This window comes from Schistocerca cancellata, chromosome 7 (genome assembly GCF_023864275.1).
Source record: "Schistocerca cancellata isolate TAMUIC-IGC-003103 chromosome 7, iqSchCanc2.1, whole genome shotgun sequence".
NCBI classification, from domain to species: domain Eukaryota; kingdom Metazoa; phylum Arthropoda; class Insecta; order Orthoptera; family Acrididae; genus Schistocerca; species Schistocerca cancellata.
The window spans coordinates 136,842,849-136,861,843 of record NC_064632.1 but is presented as its reverse complement, the minus strand read 5'-3'; the positions used below and the strand labels follow the sequence as shown (position 1 = coordinate 136,861,843).

General features: G+C 42.1%; 1 protein-coding gene across 1 annotated transcript in view; it reads left to right on the top strand.

The window, feature by feature from the left end:
- LOC126092441 (protein CASC3-like) overlaps positions 1 to 18,995 on the top strand; it is a 106,849-nt gene that overhangs the window by 9,432 nt on the left and 78,422 nt on the right. The window contains exon 2 of the mRNA XM_049908041.1: positions 12,165 to 12,335. Within this exon, the coding sequence (XP_049763998.1) occupies positions 12,165 to 12,335 (171 nt within the window). The remainder of the gene's footprint in view (positions 1 to 12,164; positions 12,336 to 18,995) is intronic.

Here is an 18,995-nt window from a genome sequence, read left to right as displayed (position 1 = left end):
CGTGTGAGTTGGTCCCTCCCATAGTTCCTCTCAAGTCCAGGAGACTGGGTTTCCGCGAGGCTGTATCTTGAGTGTCTACCTCTTTTTAGTTGCTATCAATGGGCTAGCTGCAGCTATGGGAATGTCCGTATCAGCTTCTTTGTATGCTGATTACTTTTGCCTATTCTATAGCTAGACTGGCATTGGGGCTGCTGAACGACAATTACAGGGCGCAGTCTTGGGCCGTCACGTACGGCTTCCAGTTCTCGGCCACCAAAACTTGCTTTTTTATACCCGGTTGACTTGACTCCCTCATGTTTGGCAGCTTAAACAAACATGCTGGCGCCATCTTAACACTCTTCGTTTTTTGAGTCACACCAGCTGGGGCGCCGATCGGTCTACCCTTCTATGACTGTATCAGGCATTGATTCAGTTCCATCTTGATTGTGGGAGCCTGGCATACAGTTTAGCTTCGCCTTGCACATTGCGGTTGCTTAAACCCATACTTCACTGCGGGATCCGACTCGCAACTGGCGCTATCCGCACAAGCCCTGTAAACAGCATACTTGTGGAGGCTGGTGTCCCTCCATTGCGGATCTGGCGCTATTGACTACTGGCCGCTTATGCTGCACATGTTTGTAGCTTGCCTGAGCATCCAAATTACCGTCTCCTGTTCCCAACTCGGTCGTCCGTCTTCCTGATCGGCGGCCCTGGTCAGGGTGTCTAATTGCGGTTCGCATCTGGTCTCTTCTCTCGGGGCTTGAGTTTTTCACTCTCCCACCTCTTTTCCGGGCCCAAATTCAGTATTTCTTCTGTCACCCAAGGATTTTTACTAGCCCTCCTCTTTTTACCTACTTGATCCTCTGCTGCCTTCACTACTTCATCCCTCAAAGCTACCCATTCTTCTCTTACTGTATTTCTTTCCCCTCTCCTTGTCAATTGTTCCCTTATGCTCTCCCTGAAACTCTGTACAACCTCTGCTTTAGTCAGTTTATCCAGGTCCCATCTCCTTAAATTCCCACCTTTTTGTAGTTCTTCAGTTTTAATTTACAGCTGATAACCAATAGATTGTGGTCAGAGTCCACATCTGCCCCTGGAAATGTATTACAATTTAAAACCTGGTTCCTAAATCTCTGTCTTACCATTATATAATCTGTCTGAAACCTGTCAGTATCTTCAGGCTTCTTCCCTGTATACAATCTTCTTTTATGATTCTTGAACCAAGTGTTAGCTATGATTAAGTTATGCTCTGTGCAAAATTCTACCAGACGGCTTCCTCTTTCATTTCTTAGCCCCAATCCATGTTCACCTACTACGTTTCCTTCTCTCCCTTTTCCTGCTGACGAATTCCAGTCACACATGATTATTAAATTTTCGACTCCCTTCATTATCTGCATAATTTCTTTTATTTCGTCATACATTTCTTCAATTTCTTCGTCATCTGCAGAGCTAGTCAGCATATAAACTTGTACTACTGTGGTAGGTGTGGGGGTTTGTACCTATCTTGGCCACAATAATGCGTTCACTGTGCTGTTTGTAGTAGCTTACCCGCATTCCTATTTTCCTATTCATTATTAAACCTACTCCTGCATTACCCCTATTTGAATTGTGTTTATAACCCTGTAGTCACCTGACCAGAAGTCTTGTTCCTCCTGCCACCGAACTTCACTAATTCCCACTCTATCTAACTTTAACCTATCCATTTGCCTTTTTAAATTTTCTAACCTACCTGCTCGATTAAGGGATCTGACATTCCATGCTCTGATCCGTAGAACGCCAGTTTTCTTTCTCCTGATAACGACGTCCTCTTGAGTAGTCCCCGCCCGGAGATCCAAATGGGGTCTATTTTACCTCCGGAATATTTTATCCAAGAGGACGCCATCATCATTTAACCATACAGTAAAGCTGCATGTCCTCGGGAAAAATCACGGCTGTAGTTTCCCCTTGCTTTCAGCCGTTCACAGTACCAGCACAGCAAGGCCATTTTGGTTAGTGTTACAAGGCCAGATCAGTCATCATCCAAACTGTTACCCCTGCAACTACTGAAAAGGCTGCTGCCCCTCTTCAGGAACCACACGTTTGTCTGGCCTCTCAACAGATACCCCTCCGTTATGGTTGCACCTACGGTACGGCTATCTGTATCGCTGAGGCACGCAAGCCTCCCCACCAACGGCAAGGTCCATGGTTCATGGGGATCTATAGAGAAATGTCATAGATAGAAAATTGTAGCGAAGTACAGGAAGACCTGTAGTTTCTCTACGCTTGTTTCAGGGATTGTCAGTTGACACTTTCGTGCCCTGCAGTGGTAGGTACACACGCAGTGATTGATGATTCCCAGATAGTGTGTAAGTCATGCCTTATTAGATGCACCACCTATAGATCACCGGTGTGATGTAAAGCCTTATATGCCTCCCCTGATGCAGTGTTTTAAGTGCTGGAAGTTCGGCCATATGTCTTCCCGCTGTACTTGCAGCGTCACATGCTGAGATTGCGGATGCCCATCACATCCCAATACTCTATCTGTGTCAACTGTGGAGAGCACCATTCGCCTTGCTTGCCTGAGTGCAGGATTCTACAGAAAGAAAGGAAATTCATGGATTACAAGACCCTGGACAGACTGACCTACACTACGGCTAAGAGAAAGTTTGAACGCCTGCATCCTGTGCGCATGACATCATCTTATGCTGCCGCTACGTCAGTTCTGGCACCAATCAGCTCCGCCAACCCAGGTCACCCCTCGGAGCTGGAATTCTACACCTGCCCCCTTGATGATGGGGGGGCATTTCCCTCCATGTTGCTCCTGCACCACCTACTTCGAGAGCAACACCAACCCCCCCCCCTCACGCTCCCCCCCTCCCGCACCCCCCCCCCCCCCCAAATGGGGCACATCCGTCCCCACTTTTAAGCCGAAGAAGTGTAAGTCTTCTTTGGCTTCTCTCGCTAGGAAGGGGTCCCTTGGGTCACTCCCTTCCCGGGTTTCTTCTAGTGGCAAAGATGACACCCACCAGTGGCTGAAGAGCCCAAAAGCAGCTGGTCATAGGGCTTCACACTCACCCTCAGTCCCGGCGACTGAGCCGATGAAGTCGTCCCACTCGGGGAAACCCAAGGAGCAGCAAGAGAAATCCAAAAAGAAAACCCCTAAGACCAAGGAAATTGTGGTGGCACCCACACCACCGCTACCTACAAGCTCTGTGGCTGAGGATGGGGTGGAGATTTTGGAATCCGCTGAGGACCTAGATCTTGCTAGACCCTCAGATGCAATGGATATAGACTGCTCAAGATATAAATCGGTGGCAACAGGTGACTCTGAGGCATAAACTGCCTCATTGAATGTTCCATGCCTTCCCAGTCTCACGATGTCATCCTCCAGTGGAACTGCGGCAGTTTTTTCCACCGCCTGACTCAGATACGGAAACTGTTAAGCTTTACACCTGCTATCTGCATTGCCCTCCAGGAAACCTGGTTCCCAGCAATGCGGACCCCTGCCCTTCACAACTATAAGAGATATTACAGGAACCATAGCGACTATAATCGAGTGTCAGGTGGAGTTTGCGTTTATGTCCTAAACTCGGTCTGTAGTGAACATGTGCCCCTTCAAAGCCATCTTGAAGCTGTGACTGTCAGAATAAGGACGACGCAGAAAATAACTGTATGCAATGTACATCTTCCTCCGGATAGTGCAGTACCCCTGACTGTATTAACTGCACTGATTGATCTACTCCCTAAACCTTTCGTACTTCAGGGAGATTTTAATGCCCGTAACCCCTTATGGGATAGTACCATGCTTACAGGCCGAGGCAGAGATGTCGAACTTTACTGACGCAATTCGACCTCTGCCTCTTAAATACTGGGGCCGATACACATTTGAGTGTGGCTCGTGGTAGTTACTCAGCCATTGATTTATCAATTTGCAGCCCAGGACTTCTCCCATCTGTCCACTGGAGAGCACATGATGACCTGTGTGGTAGTGACCACTTACTCATCTTCCTGTCACTGCCCAAGCGTCAGGAAGGAGCATCGGCGAGCTCTACAGTGGCATAAGCGGCACCCTTCCCTGGGGCAACTCATAACTTTTAAACGGCTCCGTGCCCGTGTTCGCTACCTTATCAAACAACGGAAGAAGGAGTGTTGGGAGAGATACGTCTCCACCATTGGGTGCCACACGTCACTTTCCCAAGTCTGGGCAAAGATCAAACGTCTTTTCAGGTACCAGGCCCCAACAGCTGTCCCCGGTGTTACCCTAAATGGCGAGTTATGTACCGACGCAAACTCGATTGCCGAGCACTTTGCTCGAGCCTCTGCGTCGGAGAATTACCCGCCAGCCTTCGCACTCAAACAGCGGCTAGAAGGGAACATCCTCTCATTCACTACATGCTGCAGTGAATTCTATAACGTCCCATTTACAGATTGGGAGCTCCTCAATGCCCTTGCACATTGCCCTGACACAGCTCCTGGGCCTGATCGCATCCACAGCCAGACGATTAAACATCTCTCATCTGACTACAAGCGACATCTGCTCGTCATCTTCAACTGGATCTGGTGTGATGACGTCTTTCCATCGCAATGGCAGGAGAGCACCATCATTCTGTTGCTCAAACACGATAAAAACTGCTTGATGTGGATAGCTATCGGTCCATCAGCCTCACCAATGTTCTTTGTAAGTTGCTGGAACGTATGGTATGTCGGCAGTTGGGTTGGGTCCTGGAATCAGGTGGCTTGCTGGCTCCATGTCAGGGCGGCTTCCGCCAGGGTCGCTCTACCACTGATCTTGTGTCCATCGAGTCTGCATCCGAACAGCCTTTTCCAGACGGAAACACCTGATTGCTGTCTTTTTTTTTACTTACGTAAAGCATACGACACAACTTGGCGACGTCATATCCTTGCCACATTTGTATGAGTGGGCTCTGGGGACCACTCCAGATTTTTATCCAAAACTTCCTATCGCTCCGTACTTCCCATGTCCAAGTTGGTGACTGCCATAGTTCCATCCATATCCAGGAGAATGGAGTCCCGCAGGGCTCTGTATTGAGTCTCTCTCTATTTTTAGTGGCCATTAACGGTCTAGCAGCGGCTGTCTGGCCCTCCGTCTCACCTTCTCTGTATGCAGACGACTTCTGCATTTCGTACTGCTACTCCAGTGATGTTGTTACTGAGCAGTGCCTCAAGGGAGCCATCCACAAGGCATAGTCATGGGCTCTAGCCCACGGCTTCCAGTTTTCAGCCGCAAAATCGTGTGTCATGCACTTCCATCAGTGTCGTACCATTCATCTGGAACCCGCACTTTACCTTAATGACGATCCACTCATTGTAGTGGAGACACATAAATTCCTAGGACTGGTTTTCGATGCTCAATTGACTTGGCTCCCTCATCTTCATCAGCTTAAGCAGAAGTGCTGGCAGCACTTCAATGCCCACTGTTGCCTGAGCAACACCAATTGGGCTGCAGATCGCTGTACGCTGCTGCAGCTCTACAGAGCCCTTGTCTAATCACGAATTGACTGTGGGAGTGTGGTTTATGGTTCGGCAGCGCCTTCAGCATTGCATTTACTTGACCCTGTGCACCACTGTGGGGTTCGATTAGCGACAGGAGCTTTTAGGACGAGTCCGGTGACCAGTGTACTGGTGGAGGCTGGTGTCCCTCCGCTGCAGATCATACGTGCGCATATGCTCGCCAGCTATGCAGCACACATTCATAGTTCCCCTGATCATCCGAATTACCGTCTCCTTTTCCCGCCCATGGCATCTCCCTCATGAATGGCCCAGATCGGGGCTAACTATTGTGGTTCATGTGCGGTCCCTTCTCTCTGAACTGGAGTCCTTCCCTTTACCACCCCTACTTGCAGTCTGTTCAAGTATGCCTCCATGGTGTACGCCTCAGCTGCAGCTTTGTCTGGACCTTTTGCATGGACCTAAGGACTCAGTTAACCCCGCTGCTCTCCGCTGTCACTTCCTCTTGATTCTTGACGTGTTCCGAAGCTCTGAAGTGGTTTACACTGACAGCTCAATGGCTAATGGTCACGTAGGCTTCGCATATGTTCATGGAGGACATGTTGAGCAGCACTCCTTGCCAGTTGGCTGCAGTGTTTCCACTGCAGAGCTGGCGGCCATATCTCATGCTCTTGAGTACATCTGCTCATGCCCTGGCAAGTCATTTCTCCTGTGTACTGACTCGCTGAGCAGCCTACAAGCTATCGACCAGTGCTACCCTCGCCACCCTCTGGTAGCGTCCATTCAGGAGTCCATCTATGCCCTGGAACAATACCTCCGTTTCGTGGTGTTTGTGTGGACCCCAGATCCGTCGGAATCCCCGGCAATGAACTCGCCTACAGCCTGCCCAAACAGGCGACGCGGAAACCGCTTCTGGAGATAGGCATCTCCGAAGCTGACCTGCGTTCTTTCTTACACTGCAGGGTTTTCCAGCTTTGGCAGACGGAATGGCATAACAGCATGCACAACAAACTGCATGTCATTAAGGAGACTATGAGTGTGTGGAAGTCTTCCATGCAGACCTCTCGCAGGGAATCAGTTGTCCTCTGCCGGCTCCACATTGGCCGTATGTGGCTAACGCATGGTTGCCTACTCTGTTGCAAGGACCCATCTCAGTGGCGCTGTGGCTCCGAAATGACAGTCGTCCACCTCTTCCTGGACTGCCCACTTTTAGACGCTCTGCGGCAGGCTTTTAACTTTCCCAGCGCCCTGCCTTCGGTGTTGGGTGACAATGCCTCCACAGCAGCTTTAATTTTATCCATGAGAGTGGGTTTTATACTTCTGTGTAGGTTTTAGCGCATGTCCTTTGTCCCTCCGTGTCCTCCACCCTAGTGCTTTTAGGGTGGAGATTTTAATGTGTTGCAGAGTGGCTGGCTTTCCCTTTTTATTCACATGGTTGGCCAGCCACTGTAATCTGCTTTCATGTTTTACTCCCTTCTGTTTCTAGTGTCTCTGTTGTTTTCTTGTCCTCTTTTTGTTCCTTTTAGTATTCGTTGCCTTCCCTTCGTTCTTGTGGCTTTTCCTTTCTTTCCGTTTTGTGTTATATGTTTCATCTATTTTATTCTCACCCTTGTGGCATTGTTTTATTTGGAACAAGGGACCGATGACCTCGTAGTTTGGTCCCTTCTCTCTCTTTAAACAAACCAACCAACCGTTCCGAACAGAATTGGGGAGAAGAGGGATTTGTGGCACAACTTGACTAGAAGAACGGATCAGTTTAGTATCGGAGGGCAGTGTATAGGGTAAAAATCTCAGAGGGAGACCGAGAGATGATTGCACTAAGCAGATTGAGAAGGATGTAGGTTGCAGAAGTTACTTGAAGAAGCTTGCACAGGATAGAGTAGCACGGAGAGCTGCATCAAACCAGTCTCTGGACTGAAGACCACAACACACCAGTGTTAACCTTGATTTTCTTTCCAAACTGAGTTTCATGCAAGTTACAAGTTTTTGTTTTGTCCTTAGAAAATAGATACTTCTGAAATGAAAAAGTTATTTTCAGACAACAAAAAATATCGCACTCCTTCTAACTACGCAAGGTTAATTTGAGATAAATCAACTTGAGTTAACGCCAGAGCATTTTCAGCCATCTTTCAATTGGTTTGATGATATTTGTGATGTTGTTTGCCATAAAATGTTAAGAAGGAACCAGGAATATTCCACTTATAAAGAACCCTGGCACATATAACTTAATTATGAAACAGACTAAAAAGTGTGTTTAATAAACATACCAGGAAGCTCAATAGACAATTATGAAAATATCAGAGTGCATGATATGTAACATTTTAAGATTTTAGTGATAATCTCATTTTTCAGATCTGAAAACATGGGAAGTTCAAACGTGTTTTAGGATACTGAGGCCCAGAAACAAACAGTTGTTGTATCCTGCTACTAGTGCCAGCGAATGTGAGCGCCGAGTGTAGTGTCGCTAAGTATGTGCATTTAAATCGACTGCCACATGTATCAGCGCAGGTCGGTTCCTAGAGGCCACCACTAGATAGTGTGCACAGTCTCTACTGCGCCATGTATCGGCGACTTGCATCTATAAATGCACAGAGCAGTGCTGACTCCTCTCACTATGTTCTTTTAGTTTGCACCACTCACATCAGTTCTGTGTATCACTTATGATGCACCTTCTGTATGTTTCTTTTGTATTGTTGTGTGTAGAGTCATGAGAGGCTTATTTCCAGTATTGTTCAGAGGCTTGTGAATAAAGCCGTATTTGTGCTACCTGGATCGGTTTTATGTATTATGTGCTTATTAACAACAGGGGCCACATACAACACCAAGGAGTGGACAATCATATAATGGTGATATCACCAACAAGATGTCTTCTGGTAAATGAGATTTTAGGTGACTGACTGATCAACATGATCTTCAATCCATACATTCTATTGTGGTACTTGCGAGTAAATCTGTGGGACTACTTTGTGATTTACCCTTTGAATCTCCCTCAGTTTTCTTTTAATGTATTGTTCATAGGTAGGACCATATCTCTAGTTTTGTAAAACGAACCGATCTTGCCAAGATGGTCAGTGAAATATGTTTCTCGTTTGTGTCTAATGGCATTGTATTGATTTACTTTAGTTGTAGGGCTACAAGATATTCGCTAAAATTCTTACAAGCTGCATAGAGAAAACAGTAGATTTGAATTGGGCTAGGGAACCAGCCAACTTTAGAAATAGATGGGGGAAAATGGACCATTTGCAAGTTGTGAAAAAATATAGATTGGAGTAACTGCCATGAGTTCGCCACTTTCTGTGGGTTTCATAGATTTTGAAAAAGCTTCTGTTTCCAATTCAGTTAAATCTGTCCCGTTAGCCTTTGGGGAACAAAGGCATTGATTCTGAACAATATATAATTCAGTTGTACAGCTTTCTGCTAGCTTCGTCATGATGATAAAAATACAGAATTGAAAGAGGAGTAAAGCAAGGAAATTTTACATCACCATAGATATTGACAGCAGTTCTAAAGTAATTCATTTGATTGTAGAGTAAGATAATTCAACTAAGAAACAAAGCAGCAATTGACCTACTTCATAATGGAACATTTTTGAATGACATTTGATTTACAGATGACGTTGTACTGTTTGCCTCCAGTGGCAGATGAACTTCAACAACTAATGGAAGAATTAAGGGGAACAAGGTTGAAAGTAGGGGTGAAAATCAATTACTCTCAGACAAAACAAAAATTGTAGCCAATATATGAGTATATAGCAAGGAAACTAGTAAAAGTTAAGCATGTGTTATAGAAAAAGCTGAGTTTGTGTATTTAGAGCAGGTGAAGGAAGCAACTGGATGCATAGCAAAAGAAATAAACAGAAGAGCAAAAGTGGTCTGGAGTGCTTTTGGTAATCTAAATAAGCTTTCCAAAAGTAAGATTCCAATTTGTCCAAAAAAGGAAAGCATACCATATGTTTTTATCACCAGTTTTCACTTATTATTATGAATCTTGGACTTTTAATGCAAAAACCGTTCGAAACCAAGGCTTATTCTGAGAAATGGAGCAGAGAATGCTGGAGTTTAATAATAATGACAGGAAAAATATGAGTTGGGGAACAACCAGGAGTAGCTGACATAGGTAGGGATGTAATGGAAGTCAAATGCAGTTGGGGGGACTTGTTGCCTGGTGAATGGGTCTTTGTAAGGTACCAAGAGATAAGAAAAGACAGAGGTGATATCCTAGTGGAATGGGTGTAGCTGACTTTAGTAAACATACGAGAATAATTTGGATTTCTATATCTGAAGGTTGTAGAAACTGGAATAATCCAGAGCTGGTCTTATGCGGCAGTGTGTACTAAGTGACAGCTGATTGCTGTTATGATAAGGCTCTCTCTCTCTCTCTCTCTCTCTCTCTCTCTCTCTCTCACTTCCATTAGAGTCTCTTTTCTTGATTGACTCTGTGCAGAGTACGTATCTCAGGCTGAATGGTCCAACTTACAATTTACATTATTTCATTAAATCTGTTCCAACTGGCTGACTGCTGCCTGAAAGGCAGTACGTGGAGCAGTGTGATTGTAGGACGTGGGATCAGCATTTCGCAATCCCTCTAGCCATTATTACCAGTGGATAAATACCGATGATATCGCTACTTCTTTATTTGAGCACCTCTTCTTTTGGCCTCATGAGGCTGAGTGCACCCCATTCCTGATGTACTTTCTTCAGAAAGGACACACACACACACACACACACACACACACACACACACACACACACAACAACCTGCGCATACTTGACCGCAGTCTCTGGCTGCTGAGGCCTCAGCAGCCAGAAACTGTGTCGTGTGTGTGTGTGTGTGTGTGTGTGTGTGTGTGTGTGTGTGTGTAAAGCTCACTTTCTGACAATCTTCTTGTTGTGCCTATCAGCGAGTCAGCATCTCCACTATTATGGTCAGTAGCTACTGTCCTTTTCATAATATTGTTACATTCCATCCTGGATTTACCATTGTCCAAGCTGGATAAAAGTAGTTTATGACTGATGTGATTACTTGACTCTATGAAAGTTTATTCACAAAAGCCAGAATTGTAGTTTTTCTTCACAAGACATCCATGTTACAACTGCATATTTAAATTATTAGTCTACTGTGTAGCTTACCCTCTAACTGACAGAGGAGTACCATATGAAAAACTTTCGCAAGTCCGGAAACAAGCCATTCACCTTACTGTTGTTATTAATTGTCTCATGAATCACACAAATGAGAGAAACTGCATTGCAGACACTTGTCGCTTCGGAAATTGTACATTCATAATCATAGCACTGGTTATATTTGAGAAAAGCCACCATTAAGAACAGAGAAGTCTCATAATGTCGCTGTATAGGGAACTGTCATCACTGATAGTAATTGGGTTAATTTGTTTTTCATAATTCTCATGTAATTGACTTTTCCACTGTCCAAGCTACTGAGGAACAGCTGCTACTACTACGATAATCTGGAATAAATGACAAAAAGAGAGCCTACTAAATGAAGCAAAATTACTAGAAATTTCTTTTGTTTTGTGCAGACCAATTTTTTCACTGATCTTTAGCAAGTATGTTATAACATTGCAGAACATAATAACTTCATGTTATCTATGGAGGTACTACAGGCTGTAGGAGCACAATACACATTTTGTATTGGGACACTTTACTCACCTTTAGTAGGATGGCAGCTCAAATTCCCATCTGATATTCCTGATTTCAGTTTTCTGTACTTTCCCTGAAGCTCCATAAGGCAAATAATGGATTGGCTCTTATGAGATGGCCAAAGCAAATTTCCTTCCCTAATTCGAATTTGTGCTGTCTCTAATGACATCATATCTGATGGATAGGACGTTAAAAAATCTTCCTTTACATTCAGTAAGTAAAATTAAAATGATAGAGGCAAAAAAAAAAAAAAAACCATAACAAAGTATCAGCTGCTTTTACTGCTCGTAGTTTGATAACCTGAAACACATTTCGTGTAGACTAATTTGCAAGTTCCTCTAATTTTGCAGTTTGTTGATAATTGTTATCAACATACTGCAATATTGTATGCAACTGAGGATGACACGATTACAGAACGATACAGTAGTTCCTCTAAGCTACCCTTCCCATATTTTATATGCCTTTAATAACAGTGGTGTTCATATGATGTGAAGCTTTAACCTATCCTTCGCCCCCCTCTTGCACTCTTTCAGTCACCTCCTTTCCCCTCACTGTGCCCCCCCCCCCCCCACCCCCATCATTACCTGTTCTCCTCTCCCCTACTGTTCCTGTACAGTGAACCACCGCCCACCGTTCCCATCCCTGTGCCATACCTCTCTGTTAGTATTCAGAGACACTGATTGCAGCCTGTTTTCGTAAAGTAACACATGACAGCAGCCATACAGAAATGCACAGTGTCCTCAATACTTTTTGTGATACTGTTAAAAATACTTGTAAATTTGTAACTGCTGATAGTGTGTAGAAAGGAACAAAGAAATAGTTTCATACATGTTAGTAATATGTTTACAGTGTAGGGTGCAGCTGACTCTACATGCATAGAAATGAATGTGTGATGTAGGTAAAAAATGTAGGAAACAAACCAAAACAGTTACATACATCTCTTAAAGACTGGTTCTATCTTGTCGTGAAGTTTATGGGTGGTCTTTTTACTTACTTTTCACTATCCTGATACCTAAACTCTAATAAAATTACTGTTTGTCTTAAAATGATCATAATATGAAGCTTCTTCCATTTTTCCAGGAAACAGATGGCACAATAAGTACTGAAGGTCAAAAATCTTACGAGTATGATGGAACAGTGGATAATGATGGTGATGACTCCAGATCAGATTGTTCGCCCCCAAGGGATGGAGATGATGGAGACAGTGACAGTATTGTAATTGAATATGAAAGAGAAGAAGGTGATGGACAGGTACTTACATTTCTCTACTTACATTACTTGCCAAATCTTTGTTATTTTATTTGTTCAATACTTTGAATTAATATGATATTCTGCGTCATAAATGAAAAAAGGCAGTTCTGAAAAGTTTCTGTATATTAGTACAAAAACTATAGACCATCCCATTTTCGGGACATTGGCATAATTAGCTATCAAAGTGCACAATATTATTTTAGTACAGAAAACTATAATAAATATCATGAACAAAATAAAGACATTGTTTGTAATATTACTGAATATCTATTCAACAATGAAAACAATCAATTTTGACACAATAATTAAATGTCTGCTTGTGTCTGTGTACATGCGGATGGATGTGTGTGTGTGTGTGTGTGTGTGTGTGCGCGAGTGCGAGTGCGAGTGTATACCTGTCCTTTTTTCCCCCTAAGGTAAGTCTTTTTCCTGACGAGGCAACCATTGGTTGCGAAAGCTAGAATTTTGTGTGTATGTTTGTGTGTCTATCGACCTGCCAGCGCTTTTGTTTGGTAAGTCTCATCATCTTTCTTTTTATATATATTTTTCCCACGTGGAATGTTTCCCTCTATTATATTCATATCAATAATTAAATTGGATAGATAAAAAATCTACTCACCAAGCAGCGACAGAACAGGCACATAAAAGAAGATTGTAACTAAGGAAGCTTTTGGAACCAGTGACTCCTCCTTCAGGCAGGAGGGGTGAAGGGAAAGGAGTGGAGAGGTATAGGAAAATGAGTAGATTTCAGGAAAGTCACTCAGAACCGCAGGTCAGGGGAGATGTACCGCACGGGATGAGAAGGAACGAGTCTTTCCTTCTCGTCCCATGAGGTAAGTCTCCCCTGACACCCGGTTCTGGGTGACTTTAACATCATCTTTTCATCAATTAAGAGCTTTGAATGAAATATGCCAAATTTACCAAATATCTTCTCTGCCTGTATTTCAAAGTATAACCTCAGTTTGTTCTTCTTGTCGCTTCTCTCTACTTCGGAGTTGTCATTCAGGTGAACGAAAAAACGGTAGCAAGGAATACAAAATAAAATTAAGGTATTGTAATAAAAAGCAATGAGTAGAAGAAAAATTACCTTTGATACCTTTAGTAAATATTTGTATATTGTTTCATATTGCATAATGCATTTAAATGTAAGTACAGTTATTGTTATTAATCAGTTAGTCATCTGCTCACACGGACAACACAACAACCCTTCATCAGGTGATTACAGTGTCACAACTCTGAAGTTGCTGAGGGTGGCAGCAATATGACACAGTGAACACTTAACATGAAGTGTCCCAAATGGTGCCGATTTTCAGTGACCAGTACTTGGGTGGGTTGTTGGCTAACTTATGGTGCCATTACTATAGCTTATTTACCAATTAATAATAAGTCCAGTACACATGTGGCCTGATGAGCTGCCCCAAAATATGAGTATTGGCTTGCGAGAAAAGAAGTTTGACGACCACTGTCCTGGATATTTTGCAACATAATGTTCATTGTTCTTACCTGCTTGATTATTGTTTGTGTACATGTGTTCACATTTATACCATTTATATATGTATTTTTTTTGTGGATAGTGCACCACCTTCCATTCCAAACTCTGATGCTTTGGAGGTAAATAGGTAAAATTAGCTCCATCCCCGCTGGTTATAAGTAGTTCTGAAACATGTGCTACATCATGTATCATATAGTCATTGTCCAGTGCATTTTCTTCAATGTCTTCTTCATCTGTTCCCTCCATTTCCAAACAGACTATTCCTTGATGCGAGATATGTACTATCAACCTGTCACTTCTTTTCTGCCCTGTTTGATTCAGCACCACTCAACTCATCTAAATCTTCAGCAGTCTTCTGTAGCACTACATTTACAAAGCTCCTCTTTTATTTATGTGCTGTTAATTGTACACATTTCATTTCCATACAAGGCTATTCTCCACCAAAATACTTTCATAGTAGATTTAATAACACATAAATGAATATTACACATTAACGAAAATATTTCTCTATTTCAGAAAGGCATTTCTCACTATTGCCAGCCTGGATTTTCTATCCTTCAGTTATTATCAGTTATTTTGCTTTCCAGATAGCACAATTCATCTACTTGTAGTGTTTAACATCCTGATCTGTTTCCTTCAGTATCACTTGATTTAATTCAACAACATGCCATTGGCTTTGTGGTACTTTAGATGATGGTATTCTCATAACTACTTTTCAAGACACTGTCAATTCCATTCAACTGAGTGTCCAAGTCCTTTGCCATCTGTGTGACAGAATTACAATTACAATGACATTGAAACTTCCTGGCAGATTAAAACTGTGTGCCAGACTGAGACTCGAACTCAGGACCTTTGCCTTTTGCGGGCACGTACTCTACCATCTGAGCTAACCAAGCACGACTCGTGTCCCATCCTCACAGCGCTCGATCTGCCATTACCTCATCTCCCACCTCCCAAACTTCACAGAAGCTCTCCTGTGAACCTTGCAGAACTAGCATTCCTGAGGATGGGGCGTGAGTCGTTCTTAGGTAGCTCATATTGTAACACTACCGCCCTGTCGGACGTGCGTTAGCTCAATAAAGCCTGTACTGTAATAAGTTCACGGGCTTCACCTTGTAAACAAGGATTTAGTACATAAGTTGACCGCGTGTACCTAATGGCAGCAATTCGGACTTATATTCAGTTAGTAATTACAGTGATGCGTCAAGCAAATGTGAAGTATAATTACGCGTTCGCATGGACAAGAAGAACACACAGTAGATATTACCAATGATTAATAATACGGTCGCCAGCCTAATTAGGCATTGAGTGAGTTTTTCCCTGTACAAGTGGTAGCATGTACAAGCATAATGACACGTAGCAATGTTGCGTTTTATAGCAAAATTTAGAACCAGAAAGAATCTACTGAACTAAGGTTTTCTTCTTTTGTACTAATTTGGATGAGCTAAAATTACACAACACCACACAGCAATGATTACTACGAGCTGCACTTTGTATATTGATCAGACTGAAATCGGGCATAGATTACCCTAGAATCAGCAATTTTAAAAACACACATACAATGTCACTATTAAAATTGGAAAAAACACTAATACACTTAGGTTTAACATAGAAATTAATTTTACTATTCAATTCTGATCAGTACACTTCAAAATGTGCAAGAATAGGCAAGAGAAGGGGGGGGGGGGGCCCTGAAACTGTTACGGTCGTTATGCTGAAACTAGTAAGTCCTGAGGGTACATTAACACTCAAAATTATCAACCTATGGATTACTATTCTTTTGTCACGCTTCTGGAGTAATTGACTAACATTCTTTCAATCTCAAATGAATTAAATATCATTGCTAGCTCAATTCATAATTTATCTTTCAATTTAATCACACTGTAGTTCTTTACTAACATTTACATTGGCATTCCTAACTCTCAAACTGCTTTATAGCTTAAATTGGTCTGCAGATAATTTAGTACTAACAGTAAACTTTCAATTCAGGATACTCGGGTTGCACAATATGTGGTAAGGACCCTGTCTAGGTCAATGATAAGGATAAGTGACGGCTAAGGCAATTCTGGTAAAAGTCACGTTATTATTTAACAGTCAGAACAGTTTCAACACTGGTCCACACAGATACACTTCTAAAGATGAAATAAATGTTTGACCTGTGCACGTCGTTGCGGCGGATGGCGGGCAGCGAGATAGCGGGCAGCACAGCACACATACAAGCACGGCTAAGGCTCTCACAGTATCGGCACTTTCATTCTTATTGGCGTCGTAATCTTTCCAGTTTTGTGCCTGAGAATATAGCCATGCCAAGTAGTCGTCGGAATCGGCCCATCCGAGGCTCAATGGAATCCACTTTTCCCAGATAGCCTCCTCGGTACAGTACATGTTCCTCTGACCGATGCCCAACTCCGACTGTGTTACTGAGCCCGTTGTGCCGAACCGCGCCAGTGTGCGTTTTCCCGCGCTCGCCTGCATCCACCTTTCCCCGCACCCCTACAGGTAGGGTATTCACCACAGGTTTTCTACTACACATATTCTAATGCATTACCTACGTATGGACCAAGTGTTTAAATTACAATTTTCACATTTTACAATAGTTTTAACATTAAATACATTTCCTTTTGGTTATCAAATCGCTTGAAATCTAACATAAATAATAACATTCATTTAAAAAGTTGTGTACAGTTTCTTTAACATGACACGAAAAGGAAAAAAATTCAAATTAATATTTACATTATTTTACATAAATTCAGAAAGAAACATTTATCTAAATGCATAAAGAAAAAAATTATTATAGGTACATTATTGTTACAATATGGTAGAGCATTTGTGCGCGAAAGGCAAAGGTCCCGCTTTCGAGTCTCGGTCCAGCACACAGTTTTAATCTGCCAGGAAGTTTCATATTGACACACTCTCCACTGCAGAGTGAAAAGATCTCATTCTGGATACAATGACATTGACAAACCCTGAAGATTTTATTCTTTATTTTAATCTTTAATCATCTTTCCAAATTGATTGCCTTTACTGCAAAGAGTCTGTAACTGGGGTAAGCCTATCCCTGTGTCAACAACAGTTTCCCCTTAATGTCCATCAACTCCCATAACTTCAGTCTGGTTTCTGCACAAATTGTAGATAATCTTTTCCTCCATTTTTTGTAATTCCTACTGCCTTCAAAATTTCAAAGTATATATTCAAGTCCGTATCGTTAAAAGCTTTCTCTAAATCTACAAATGCTTGCCAAGTAAGTTTACCTTTCTTCAGACTGTGTTCTAAGATAAGTCCTAGGGTTTGTATTGGCTCATGTGTTGTAACGTGCCTGGCTGTATCCTTGTATTAGTGCCACTTAAAGTTCACATCACAACCGGATGTACCGATATTGAAACATTTCCTCACCCAGTAGATAGTGCACAGTGTTCTCGACCTACCTTGCTTTGCTTATTCAATATTGTCTTTCCGGTAGCTGTGTCCGTATCACATAAAACACACTGAAACTAAGAAGCCAGGATCCTAGATTAAGTTTTCCAAAATCAAAAGTCAAGACCGTACTCATTGTTGAACATTTACGACAACCACAGTGCAATTTATTTGTTATCACTCACACATAAAATATTCATGTGACCAGGCCTCTTACACTTAATCGTCACATTAGGTAGGTCAAAAACTTCCAGTCTTTAACAATGTTCACAATTACACTTTTTTGATACCGACCGGAAAAATTAACCGACTTGCCGCACTTTTGCTCCATAAGAATCTGACCAAGAACTAACTGAGAACTGCACCAGCTCGGACCTTATATAGATGAGCGCTTGAATATTTGACTATTTCTGTTAATATATTATAGTTTATAATTTCCCAGGGTTAAAATGATCCTTTCTAACTGGTTTTGAAGTTAACCATTGGGTTTTATTATTTAAATAACATGAGTGAGCTGTATCAATTTAAATACGCGGAACTAACTTATGCATCCGCCGTGGGAATTCCCGACTTATAACCACGACAGCCCTTTTGAACAATAATTTGTACATATTCAAATTTACTTAATTCTTAATTAATGCACTTACAAAGTAGATACTGGAGTTATTTTACGTAGAAAAATGAAGGTAGCAAAAGTATCGAAACAGATCTCGGAATTATTTGGTAGTTTGGTCACAATTGGCACTGAAAGTCATACAGGCTACAAATTTTAAGTCTTAATGTCTATTTAACTAATAGACTTTAGGTTAATTTAAACACTTTGCTGGAACCAGTAAAATTTAGGCTTTCTTTTGGATGCAGTCTTATAGCTGAATTCGATCTATTAGCTCACTCGAATTTTACTTAATATGTATTGCACAATATACGTCATTGTCCATAACTGTTAATAGTATGCATTTCCAATAAAACTGATTAGCTCATTACTTTCAGAATAGATATTAGAATGTACTGAAATGATACATTTTACTAGGGGAATCTTATTTAAACTATTTCTGAATTCTGTACTATGAGGCTGAAGGCCACAGAATCTGTAGTCGGAATCTGAGTAGTGAAAATGAAAAAAAATTAAAGTTCATTGCTTAACTAAGTTACTAAAGGAGTGTAAAACCAAAACAGGATAGCAGTGGGCAACTCTGCTTTGTTACAGTGTTCACACGTCTCGGGAACCTGAATTGTTCTTCCCTGAGTTTGACCTTGACGCCTCTTTCCAGTCTTCTGTAGCTCTAAAAAATGAGATACCTTAACCTCTTGTCAAGCTTTCAAGGCAGATTTTATATTTAATTTATATTGTATCTGCTCCAAGTTATGAAGTAATGGTGACCTGTACACCCCTTGAAAAAAATGCAAAACAGTCAATGATGAAATGTTGACAGCATTTCTAATTAGAGTAGATATCTTTCTCTTTTCACCAATAACAGCTGCAAAGGAGAAGAGTTGAAGTCTTTCCAGAGCTACACACAGTTCTAAGGCGATCCTGCTGTGCAGGACCTCCACATAAAGGAGATAATTAAAGACGACCAAGTTACGTGAAGGGTAAATTAACACACGATACTTCAGGTGACAGATAAAGTGTGTGTGTTCCAACTCGGTTTCAAACACATAAGAAGAGTGTCAAAAACATTTCAGTTGGTAATATTAACACTTATCTGCACCTTCCTTCTTTGCATTTGGAATTATTAATTTCTTCTCAAAGT